Source organism: Perca flavescens, chromosome 7, assembly GCF_004354835.1.
Source record: "Perca flavescens isolate YP-PL-M2 chromosome 7, PFLA_1.0, whole genome shotgun sequence".
Lineage (NCBI taxonomy): Eukaryota > Metazoa > Chordata > Actinopteri > Perciformes > Percidae > Perca > Perca flavescens.
This window is the reverse complement of record NC_041337.1, coordinates 20,322,949-20,335,054: the sequence shown is the minus strand read 5'-3', so window position 1 is coordinate 20,335,054 and position 12,106 is coordinate 20,322,949. Positions and strand designations below refer to the sequence as shown.

At 41.4% G+C, this 12,106-nt stretch overlaps 1 protein-coding gene across 3 annotated transcripts in view; it reads left to right on the top strand.

The window, feature by feature from the left end:
* Window positions 1–12,106, top strand: part of dip2ba (disco-interacting protein 2 homolog Ba) — a 44,786-nt gene that overhangs the window by 30,736 nt on the left and 1,944 nt on the right. For all 3 annotated transcript variants that reach the window (XM_028582516.1, XM_028582517.1, XM_028582518.1), the window contains 19 exons: window positions 22–158; window positions 707–787; window positions 899–1,026; window positions 1,242–1,356; window positions 1,636–1,837; window positions 2,616–2,728; window positions 4,943–5,023; window positions 5,293–5,416; window positions 5,564–5,685; window positions 7,244–7,355; window positions 7,779–7,888; window positions 8,044–8,174; window positions 8,275–8,443; window positions 9,427–9,597; window positions 9,805–9,866; window positions 9,982–10,039; window positions 10,166–10,240; window positions 10,492–10,666; window positions 11,913–12,036. In XM_028582516.1, coding sequence (XP_028438317.1) covers window positions 22–158; window positions 707–787; window positions 899–1,026; window positions 1,242–1,356; window positions 1,636–1,837; window positions 2,616–2,728; window positions 4,943–5,023; window positions 5,293–5,416; window positions 5,564–5,685; window positions 7,244–7,355; window positions 7,779–7,888; window positions 8,044–8,174; window positions 8,275–8,443; window positions 9,427–9,597; window positions 9,805–9,866; window positions 9,982–10,039; window positions 10,166–10,240; window positions 10,492–10,666; window positions 11,913–12,036 — 2,290 coding nt within the window. The remainder of the gene's footprint in view (window positions 1–21; window positions 159–706; window positions 788–898; window positions 1,027–1,241; window positions 1,357–1,635; window positions 1,838–2,615; window positions 2,729–4,942; window positions 5,024–5,292; window positions 5,417–5,563; window positions 5,686–7,243; window positions 7,356–7,778; window positions 7,889–8,043; window positions 8,175–8,274; window positions 8,444–9,426; window positions 9,598–9,804; window positions 9,867–9,981; window positions 10,040–10,165; window positions 10,241–10,491; window positions 10,667–11,912; window positions 12,037–12,106) is intronic.

Sequence of the window (12,106 nt, the reverse complement as noted above, 5' to 3'; positions counted from 1 at the left end):
TGACCTGTTTGTGTGTTTCAGCTCTGATGTGCATTGTGAAACCGGATGGGCCTCCTCAGTTGTGCAAGACCGATGAAATAGGAGAGATTGTGATCAACTCTCGGGCTGGAGGCACCATGTACTACGGCCTGCCTGGTGTCACCAAGAACACATTCGAGGTCTGTCAAAGTTTTAAACCCATTTAAGGAACTGCCTATACGACGTATTCCACATCTGTTCTCAACGCACTAATCTCTACGTAGAATTACTTCCAAAATAGTGAAGCAGGAGTATAAAAACTCGTAAATTGCTGTTGCTGTTAAATAAATATTCGGTATAAGACAAGAAATGTCTTCTTAAACCTATCTGACAACCTGTCCAGGTTGTCCCCTCCCTCTTATCGAGTGTGTGCTGGGATTTGCTCCAGTCCCCCTTCACCCTGCATGGGATAAGCTGGTTTAGAAAATGGATGGTTGGGAAAGAAGCACAGGTTTAAATGATCCACTAGATGGAGCCACTGTCAGCATGAAACTGTTACATTGTATTCATTTCCATACCCTCCCAATTATTCTCCTAAGTCCTAAGTGTGTTTTTGTCCAGTAAATTTTTTAATTTAAATATTTTAAAGGCAATAAACCACCCCTAAACGTTTAACTAGTATCACAATTATTTTGGCATACCTTTTAGAAATATAATGTGATTCTTTTATTTCTCTGCTAATCTGTAGGTGATTCCCGTCAACCAAGCTGGAGCACCCATAGGAGAAATTCCCTTCAGTCGGACTGGTCTGCTTGGATTTGTAGGACCGGTAAGGCACACATGCACACACAGAAATAAAGAGTTTGCTTTCTGAAATTTGATTAAATAAATAAGGTGAGACTTTGGTTTTCCTTGCTGAGTTAAACTGTCTGCTCCACAGGGCAGTCTGGTGTTTGTTGTGGGGAAGATCGAGGGGCTGCTGATGGTGAGCGGGCGACGCCACAACGCCGACGACCTGGTGGCCACCGCGCTGGCAGTGGAGCCTGTCAAAACAGTTTACAGGGGAAGGTGAGACACTCACTGCTCGCTTTGTGTGTACACTTTAACCCATGACAGTGTGCATGGATGACTAAGCAATAATAATTTGGGGATATTTTATTGGTAAATAGAAAAATAGCTCCTGTTCATCCCCCTCAGACTGAACAATCCCTTTACCATCCTACAGCCTCTCCCTGTGTGTGGCGTGTGTGTAAGTGCTCATTTCTCTGTTGTCACTCATGCAGGATCGCTGTGTTCTCAGTGACGGTGTTTTATGATGAGAGGATAGTAATTGTGGCAGAGCAGAGGCCTGACGCCAGTGAGGAAGACAGCTTCCAGTGGATGAGTCGAGTACTGCAGGTAAAATCACATATATCGTGTCGCCTAGTGTGAATATTCACTACATATTTTTCTTTTTTAGGATGATATTTGTGTGTCCTGACTCTTGTTATGCGACAGATTCTCCCTTTTATGCCTTTAGTTATTATGTGCCTTATGAAGTCACGATAGTTAAAATAAAAGTTAGAATAACTTGTTTGTATCGACAAAGAGAAACAACACTCATAAGGAAATTTTCAGATAATCGTGTTCATTTTGCGTTTATTTATCAATATAACATAATGCCTATTTTCTTCACAGGCCATTGACAGCATCCACCAGGTCGGCCTGTACTGCCTCGCGCTCGTCCCGGCCAACACCCTCCCAAAGACGCCCCTTGGAGGCATCCACATCTGTGAAACCAAGCAGAACTTTCTGGAGGGAAACCTGCACCCCTGTAATATCCTCCTGTGCCCGCACACCTGTGTTACCAACATGCCCAAGCCACGTCAGAAACAGCCAGGTAGGCCGTCTTAGACCACATCTACTAGGGCTGGGTTTAAAAAATGGCTTTTCTGCTTTTAAATCAATTTTTCATTTGAATGATCCAAAATTGATTCATAAAATCCAAGAATCGATCTGTGTGTGTAAATAACCCTCCAAAGTTAGGCTACATTTTGGTGAGGAAAAACTGACGTGGCCATTTTCGTCCCTCTGTCACCTCAAGATATCTGAATGAAATGTCACTCAATACTCACTGACTGAAAAAGGACATTAATGTCACTGCTTTGGGGTCAGTTCTTAATGTAAATATTGATACTTTTAAGAATGCAGCAGGTTTGGGCACCTGGGTAGCTCACCTGGTAGAGCAGGCGCCCATATTAAGAGATTTACTCCTCAACGCAGCGGCCGCAGGTTCGACTCTGCCCTGTGGCCCTTGGCTGCATGTCATTCTTCCTCTTTCCCCCTTTCATGTCTTCAGGCCTAAAATGGCCAAAAAATAATCTATAAAAAAAAGAATGCAGCAGGTTAGATGGAACCTTGTACAATTTGTAGAATCTCTTTTTTTGTCTAAGCTAAATTGGTATTGTAACTGAAATGTTCCTAACCTAATTCAAGATAATATCAAATCAAAAATAAAATCGAATCAGGAATAAAATCGATTCGGGACCTTGTGAATCGGAATCGAATCGATTCGGAAAATCATTGGCTCTATATTACTCTATAAAATGATGGCAAAGACTAATTCAATGTTGAAAGTATGTCACTGAGTGGTCTCTGATTGTCTTTGATATGTTCAGTGGATGTCGGCCCTGCTTCTATGCTGGTTGGCAATTTGGTGGCAGGGAAGCGGATCGCCCAGGCTACAGGCAGAGAGCTAGGTATGGTGGAGGACCAGGATCTGATCCGAAAGGTATTGTTTATCACACAGACCATGAACCACACTTTGACCACATTGACACTAGAATATTTTTTGGCCTTTTATCAACATGGTGTCAGGAAACTCAACCACTGTCCCTGTACATTACACACGGTATTAGTGCTGCAATGATAAGTTAATTTAATAATTGGCAACTATTTTGATAATGAATTAATTGTTTAAGTGATTTATCAAGCAAAAAAGCCTGAAATGTGATGTTGTCTTGACATAATTGTAAGCTGAATATCTTCATGTTTTGGACTGTTGGTCTGACAAAACAAGATATTTGATGACGTAACCTCGGGCTCTATGAAATTGGGATTTCCATTTTTTATTATTTTCAGATATTTTATAACGATTAATCACTCAATCAAGAAAATAATTAATTGAGCCAATTCATTTTTTGCTGTAAAGTCTATTCAAGTCAACTGATGTGTAAACTGTAAATTCTCTGAATGTGTTTAGTAAGTTAAAGATGACCCTGTAAAAGTCAGGGGAAAATGCTAATGTTTGATCCTAAATCTTTGTTGTTGTTCTGCCTTTAACTTTGCTTGGGTTGGGCTTTAGCTCTGTATGTGGCCCACCATGATGGTAAGGCTCTAGCCTGCCCCCCCACCGACCCCCACCCCCAACCGTCTTTGCTTCTGCTGCTTCTGTCAGTCAGATGTGCTTTTGCAACCGCGACAGCCTGACGGCCACCAGCAACAGCTTTGGCCTAATGCAGACATATGACTGTTCAGGCTGGTTCCTTGGCCTGCAGGGGTCCACACACTTAAACCAATATACATAATTACATTAAAAATAAAGTGAAATGCCACTCGGTGTTCCATAACAGACTCTCTGCCATCACCTTTTTAGACGGGAGTTTGCCAGAAGCCTATTAGCTTTGCCAAACCAAAAGCTCTTAACTAAATTAGTGACATTCATCTACTCTAAGTGAATTCAAGTTTCTTGTCTTTCTTGCTTTAAGGACATAATGGAGACTTTGAGCAAATCATTATAAACGGTCTCCTACCATATGTGACCATTGAAGACCATGTAATCCTATACATTGATACGTTATGCTAATATCTTGTTATATACCCCGGAATAAAAGTATTAATTAGGAACATTTTTGTGTGCACCTCTGCTCGCTGTGTTCACTGTGATGCTCCCATGTGTAGCATGGCTTGATGAGCGGTCAGTGCAGCCGGTCTGCATGATGTAACTCCTGATTCATTGTTGACCAGAGCACGACCTGTTGTCTGACTGGGGAAGAGAGAGTGGCACAAAGGGTGACTTTGGCCAGTGATTTTAATATGACAAATTATCTTTGTCTGTCCAGAGAACATCATGGTGTGAACTTAAATTTTCTGTTACTGTACGTGTTGCCTCATGTCCACTTGGTGTCTGCCTTTAACGGACTTTCTTTGCTTTCACGTCTTGTCTTCTTTCAGCTTACTGACACTACTGACCAATAGTAGGGGTGGGGGAAAAAATCGATACAGCATAGTATCACGATATTTCCCGTGGCAATATTGTATATTACACAGACGCCAAGTATTGATCTTTTATTATATATGTGTTGGTCAGTTTGTCTGCTTGACAATCCCATTTTAAAAATATTGTATCGTGACCTAAGTATTGTGATGATATTGTATCGTGAGGCCTCTGGTGATTACCACCCCTAACCAATAGGTTAATAATGCATTTAATTTTGCCTATGTGTTCAATTCTAAAAATAGCTATTTTTCCCTTAAAGCAATTCTGCTTAATAAATCGTACACAGGCACTAATATGTTGTTTTTTAAGCTGTTTGAAAGGCCCTTAGCTTGTTAGTGGCTCCAGGTGCAGATGGTCTCAGCATGACCCTGCACTTGGCATAAACAATATTCTCTGGGCATACTCCTGTTATTTGCTTATGTGTCGCTGTGTGAGAGGTCAAAAGCTTCACAGAATATGTTTTATGTTCTCTATTCCACACAAAGTCTGTTTTGAAATGAGCAAATGTATCTGTTGTCACTGAGAACCGTTTATTTTTGGATGTTGGTTGGATGATATATGAAGTTCTACTATGTTGACTATCTTTTATCGTTTCTACCTGTTGGACCATTTTTAAATGGATAATTATTTGCTACAGATAGAACTTTGGTTATTTTCTTAAATGTGCAATCCAAGTATAGTCAGTCCATCATTAATGTTTGTGTGATGACACACTCTCTTTACCAGCACCAGTTTTTGTCTGAAGCTCTGCAATGGAGAGCTCAAACCGACCCAGACCACGTCCTATATGTGCTGCTCAATGCCAAGGTAGGTTAAACACACACACACACACACACACACACACACACACACACACACACACACACACACACACACATACATATATACATATATATATATATATATATATATATATATATATATATATATATATATATATACACACAGAGAAATGAGTTTACAGTAACACAAAAATAAATAATGCATACTCATTTTTCTTTTACTTTTGGTAATGGTACTAACGATCCATTTTGTTGGGTGTGAGTTCAGCTGTACTTCCTCTCTTTTTGCTGTAGGGGGTGGCAGTGTGCACAGCCACTTGTGCTCAGCTGCACAAGAGAGCAGAGAAAATCACAGCTACCCTTATGGAGAGAGGAGGCCTCAACACAGGAGACAATGTGGTGCTGCTTTATCCCCCAGGTAAATACACACATTCCTCATCATTGTAGACGACCATCTTTCCTTTTTCGTTATTCCATTTAATAAACAGTACAGTGGAAAAAGTACAGCTGTTTAATTTGCCTGTGTTTAGTTCACAAGGTTCCTGTCTGTCTTTTATTTCTGCAGGTATTGACCTGATAGCTGCCTTCTATGGCTGTCTTTATGCGGGCGTCATCCCTGTGACAGTGAGGCCACCCCATCCACAGAACCTGGCTGCTACTCTCCCCACTGTCCGCATGATCATCGATGTGAGTGCACACCACACCACCATTTTGTAATTAATGGTGCTTCTGTTATAGTGTTTTTCAATCAAGCATTACCAAAGCATAATATAATATTTCATGTATTATCTTCCTTAACAATAATCCATCCTAGTCAGCTCTTTAAAGGGTCAGTGCACCTTAAAGGAACACGCCGACTTATTGGGAATTTAGCTTATTCACCGTAACCCCCAGAGTTAGACAAGTCGATACATATCCTTCTCTCTGCGTGCTGTAAGGCTGTCTGACGGCTCCAGCGGCATCAGGCCAGCACAGAACATGCAGGTGAATGATTCCAGTAATCCTACTGCTCCGAATAAGTGACAAAATAACACCAACATGTTCCTATTTACATGTTGTGATTTATAGAGTCACAGCGTGTACAAAAAACAACGTAACATGAGACACGGCCATCTTCTAACAGTAAACAAACCGGGAACTATATTCTCAGGCGGAAGAATATAGTACTTGGGCGGAGTGATATGCTCGCAGCAAGCCTGTCTGAGAATATAGTTCCCGGTTTGTTTACTGTTAGAAGATGGCTGTGTCTCATGTTACGTTGTTTTTTGTACATGCTGTGACTATACAAATCACAACATGTAAATAGGAACATGTTGGCGTTATTTTGTCACTTTTGTCACAATTTGGAGCAGTAGGCTAGTTGGAACCAGTTACTTGCAGGATCTGTGCTGGGCTAAGCTAATGCTGGAACCGTCAAACAGCCTTACAGCACGCACGGAGATGAGAAGGATATGTATCGACTTGTCTTACTCTGGGGGTTACGGTGAATAAGCTAAATTCCCAATAAGTCGGCGTGTTCCTTTTAACATGTTTTCCTACTTACAGTATCTATCTAAAACAAAACATACAATTAGCCAGAGAAGCTTATTACCTAACATTCTAACACTACTTTAATTTGTCAATATTAGATCGCTTTATTTTTCTATATGTATCATATACATCAAAAGCAATATGATCCTTTTACTTTTTATGCACTACTTGAGAGATATATTATTCATTTTTGAATTGCCCTTAAAGCTATAGTGCATAGTTTCTGCTGCCCCCATGAAGAATTCAAAGTAATGACAACAAAACTATCGGCGCGTCCACGTGATACAAGCCTTCCGTGGTCTCTTCAGAAGAGGTAAGACTCTTCAGAAGAGGTCATTATCTTCACTCGAGCTTCTGCGCGGGAAAGTCACCAGACGCCACAATCTTCTGAACATAGCCATACTGAGAAATACAGAGAGAGTTTTAATTAGCTTTGTAGCAACTCATTTGGCAATGGCTTGAATGTAACGGACGATCATTAATATCAAAAAGTTACGCACTAAAGCTTTAAGCAAGTAACTGAGTCCTAACCAGATTAAGTGAAGGAGCTCTGCAGTTAAGTGAATGGAAGGAAGCAAATACAATTGAATTTCACCTCAGGGATCAATAATGAAATGCCCTTTTATCTGAGTGAGGCCTCAAATGGGGGATTTGTATCAGAGGTCACTGTTAAAGCAATAAATGAACTTCTTTGTATGTTTGTTTGGTGTTACAGGTGAGCAAAGCAGCCTGCATCCTTACCACTCAGGCTCTCATGAGGATCCTCCGGTCCAGGGAGGCTGCTGCCAGTGTCAACATCAAGACGTGGCCCACTATCATTGATACAGGTGCTGGAGATCTGTTCACATTAGAACACCTTAAAGGCATTAGGCATGACGTGAAGCAGCTGACCATTTGTAATAAGTGTGGCACTGTGTACTCTACTGCCTTTAGGACACATCTCTGGTAGTTTACAGATTTAGCACAAAAACTTGAGACTAAGAAACCTGTTCTCCTTCTGGCCACAAGGTTTCCTGTTTGCCTAACTTTAATGTTGGGGAAACCTAATGTGGACTAAAAGCTACTCTCTGTAGTATTACATATGTTCAGTAAGTTGCAACAGAGTAGATTCTGTATATGACAAATAAAAAAACACGGAACAAATATGAAAAAGGGTTGCAGCACATTTCCCAATAGCAAACAATAACACTTACAGTAAGATATTTGGCCCTGTATGAAAATAACAAAAGTATACTATGCTCTTCTCTCAGATGATCTTCCCAGAAAGCGGCCTCCGCACATTTATAAACCCCCTACAGCTGAGATGCTGGCCTATCTGGACTTCAGTGTGTCCACCACAGGCATGCTGACTGGAGTCAAGGTAAATTACTCTCACAAGTCATGCGTATCATATCGGCTATAACATGAAGCAATCACTTTAGCCAAAGGGACTTCTAGGTCAATTTGTTCTTACTGTGTAGGTTTGAAGACAGCATACAGTATTTCTTAAGAGTTTGGGTCTCTGTTTCTTGTCAGATGTCCCATGCTGCAGTCAGCACTCTGTGCCGCTCCATTAAGCTGCAGTGTGAGCTCTACTCATCACGCCAAATAGCCATCTGCCTGGACCCGTACTGTGGTCTGGGCTTCGTCCTGTGGTGCCTCTCCAGGTAAAACAAACACACACACACACAAAATATCATATTACACATAACATGCTGTTTCTGTAAATGTGGCGTTGTTGCTGTAGCGAGTGTCTTTTTGGTCCAGTGTTTACTCAGGTCACCAGTCCATCCTTATCCCTCCCCTGGAGCTGGAGAGCTCGCTGCCTCTGTGGCTGAGCACGCTCAGTCAGTACAAGATCAGAGACACCTTCTGCTCCTACTCTGTCATGGAGCTCTGCACCAAAGGCCTGGGCACCCAGACAGAGATGCTGAAGGTCAAAATCACACATACACGCCCAAAATAATTATGCAACATGTGGTTCCTTTAAAATGATTGCTCTGTCATTTCTGTCATTACTCTAATAATAGCAGCACACTGAGTTTTTTTTGTGATTGTCGCGGGCGAAAATCCTTGATTACGCGGCACGTTTTCTTAAAAAAATGCAATGGAATATGCAGGATATTTATGCAATTTTATACAATGAAATTGCAGGAACTTGCAAAAATTGCGGGAACTTGCAAAAACTGTGGTTTGATGAAAAAAGTGATTCCCCAACACCCTGCTTTTCGATGATGTTTACGTTGCGTAATTACGTCACTTCATAACGTTCCCATGGCAACAGGGGAAAATGGCTGCTCTTGTGTGAAGTAAACGCAACATTTTTCAACTTTCTAAGCTATATGTGACTTTTTTTGCAACAAAAATGCGGGGATTATGAAATCATGCAAGCCTTGCATATTTTGCGTGGAAATCGGCAATTTAGAGAGAGAGCGAGAACATGGCAGCACGGTGGCTCAGTGGTTAGCACTTCTGCCTCACAGCAAGAAGGTTCTGGGTTCAAACCGGGGTCGTCCCCGGCCTTTCTGTGTGGAGTTTGCATGTTCTCCCCGTGCTTGCGTGGGTTTTCTCCGGGTGCTCCAGTTTCTTCCCACCATAAAGACATGCATGCAACTAGGACTACAGTTGAAAATTTGCCGACTGGCTAACACTGGCGCATTTACAGAAATGTTGATTAATGTGCATTGTCCTAATATATAAATAAATAAATCTTAATATAAATAGAAAAAGTAAACTTCTTACCAATAAATTGCATACTTATTTAATGTTTACCGCATGTAAAAGTTTATATCCAAAGTCGTGAATTTGGTTCTTGTGTTTCAGCGTAGCTCAATATCTCAAAGCACTTTGAATAGAAATGTCCACTAATGCTGAGTTCATTTTTCGTGTGAATAACCTCAAGCCCGTGCGTGTCTCCAGGCACGGGGTCTGAATCTGTCGTGCGTGCGGAGCTGTGTGGTGATAGCAGAGGAGCGTCCTCGCCTCGCTCTCACGCAGTCCTTCTCCAAGCTCTTCAAAGATCTTGGCCTGTCGCCGCGCGCCGTCAGCACCGCCTTCGGCTCCAGGGTCAACCTGGCCATTTGCCTGCAGGTTGGTTTCATACGGACACACCCTCAATTATCTTATCATTCTTTTTTTTTGTCAACACTGTTTAATCTTGAACAATTTTATTATCGTTAATTGTTTACCCTCTAGTTATTTGTGTTACATGTTTACTTATCATGTGCATGTTTCTATATTCCGCTCTACAGAAATCTTTTTCTATAACAACCTTTATTTTCCTTTCTGAAACCTCAGGGCACTGCTGGACCAGACCCCTCCACGGTCTACGTTGACATGAAGTCTCTGCGCCACGACAGGTAAGACTGGAAACAACTGCAGTTGTCACATGATCCGCCTGGTGAAAACAAACATGGCGTGTTGGTCAGATTGGACAGAATGATTTACAGGCCGTCGTTTATATGTGTCACTCAGGGTGAGGCTGGTAGAACGAGGAGCGCCACAGAGTATTCCACTCATGGAGTCTGGCACTGTAAGTATTGATTACTGACTGAAAAGACGTATGTGTGCGATGCTCTTACTGGCCACGGACCCAGAGAGGTAATCAAAGTGGTTGTAATATCCCTAAAGCTACACTCCCACTATGTTCTCCTCTAAGATCCTACCAGGAGTGAGGGTCATCATAGTCAACCCGGAGACCAGAGGCCCACTGGGAGATTCACATCTTGGGGAGGTGAGTGGGCAGAGAGGATCATGGGATCCTGGTATTTAAACATTTTACCTTTTCCTCTTATGATTCTGCAACATATTGGGTGGTTTCACCTGCACAGAGCGAAGTGAGCGCAGCCACCCAACACAAAAATCGATTCATTTGAATGTGAGCTCAGATTTACTGTGAAAGCTCAGACTTTAAAAGGTCACACACAAATGTAAACACAAAAATACTCCAGGCCTCATTCGCCATTTTGTTTGGTCTTTGTTTAGATCTGGGTGAACAGCCCTCACAGTGCCAGTGGCTACTACACCATCTATGGGGAGGAGAGTCTGCAGGCGGATCATTTCAACACAAGACTCAGCTTTGGGGAGCCCCACACTCTTTGGGCCAGGACGGGCTACCTGGGCTTCATCAAGAGGACTGAGCTCCTGGACGCAAGCGGAGGTGATTTTCAGGGAACACAGGACGAGATGTAATACATCCTTTAAGTGCAAGCGCGTACTAAGAGAATGTCCTTGACCTTGGCAGTGTATTTGACAGTAAGCTTTCAGGTGAGCATCCCCCTTGATGGGTGATCCGAGGGACACATCATCAGTAGTACACCTCAGTGAGAGGACATTTGAAAAAAAAGACTTTATTCACTGCCTCTTTGCTTTTGTTTTGTTGAGTCTTGAGGTAAGTAAGTAAGTAAAGTTTATTTATAGAGCGCTTTTCACAGATAAAAATCACAAAGTGCTTCACAAGGTACAACCACATTGAAATACATTGGATGAAGATAAAACATTTAAAAGGTCAAAGATAAATTAAACCCAGTCAACTAAAAGCTTGTTTAAATAACAGTGTCTTGAGTTGCCTTTTAAAAGAATCAACAGAATCAGCCACACGGAGGAGTAAGGGCAAGGCGTTCCAGAGTCTGGGGGCTACAGCCTCGAAGGACAGGTCTCCCCGTGTTTTATAGCAAGTCTTTGGCACTATTAAGAGACTTTGGCCTGCTGATCGAAGGGCACGGCCTGGGGAGTATGAACGTAACAAGTCAGCAATGTATTCTGGGGCCTGACCATTTAAAGCTCTAAAAGTTAAAACCAATATTTTAAATTCAATACGAAATTTAATAGGTAACCAATGTAGGGAGGACAAAATGGGATTAATGTGTGTCCTTCTGCCAGATCCTGTTAAAAGCCTTGCCGCAGCATTTTGAACCAGGTGGGCGATATTGATAACATACACTATCATTATACAGTATATACATGTTTGTTTATTATATATATATATATATATATATATATATATATATATATATATATATATATATATATATATATATATTTGTCAACATATATCATGATGTAGTAAAGTTTCTGCAAAATCTATTTTGGAGTTTGTTTGTCTAATTGTTGATGGATAAACTAATCCAGTGAAGTACATAACTGGAAAGTAAAGGTACATCATCACAATGATGCAAAAAATCTATCTAATATAAAGCAGTTGTCTTAATTGATTTGCAACGTTGCCTGCAATGCCAAAATACTACCAGAGATAGATAAATAGATACTGCATAAACAGTAAAAAAAAAAAAAGGCCAAATGTCTAAAGGCAGACACATGTATATTGTCTTACAGTATATATTGTCAGAACCTAGTTAAGTCCATAACTTTAAATAATCCAAACCTTGTGTTCCTCTCTGCTACAGATCGTCATGATGCCTTGTTTGTGGTGGGCTCTCTTGATGAAACGCTGGAGTTGAGGGGGCTGCGCTATCACCCCATAGACATCGAGACGTCTGTGTCCCGAGCCCACCGCTGCATTGCGGAAAGGTGAGGTTCTTCAGTTGGTCACTTTTTTTTTTTTTTTTTTTTTTTTTTTTAATGCAACATCATTTTCTTT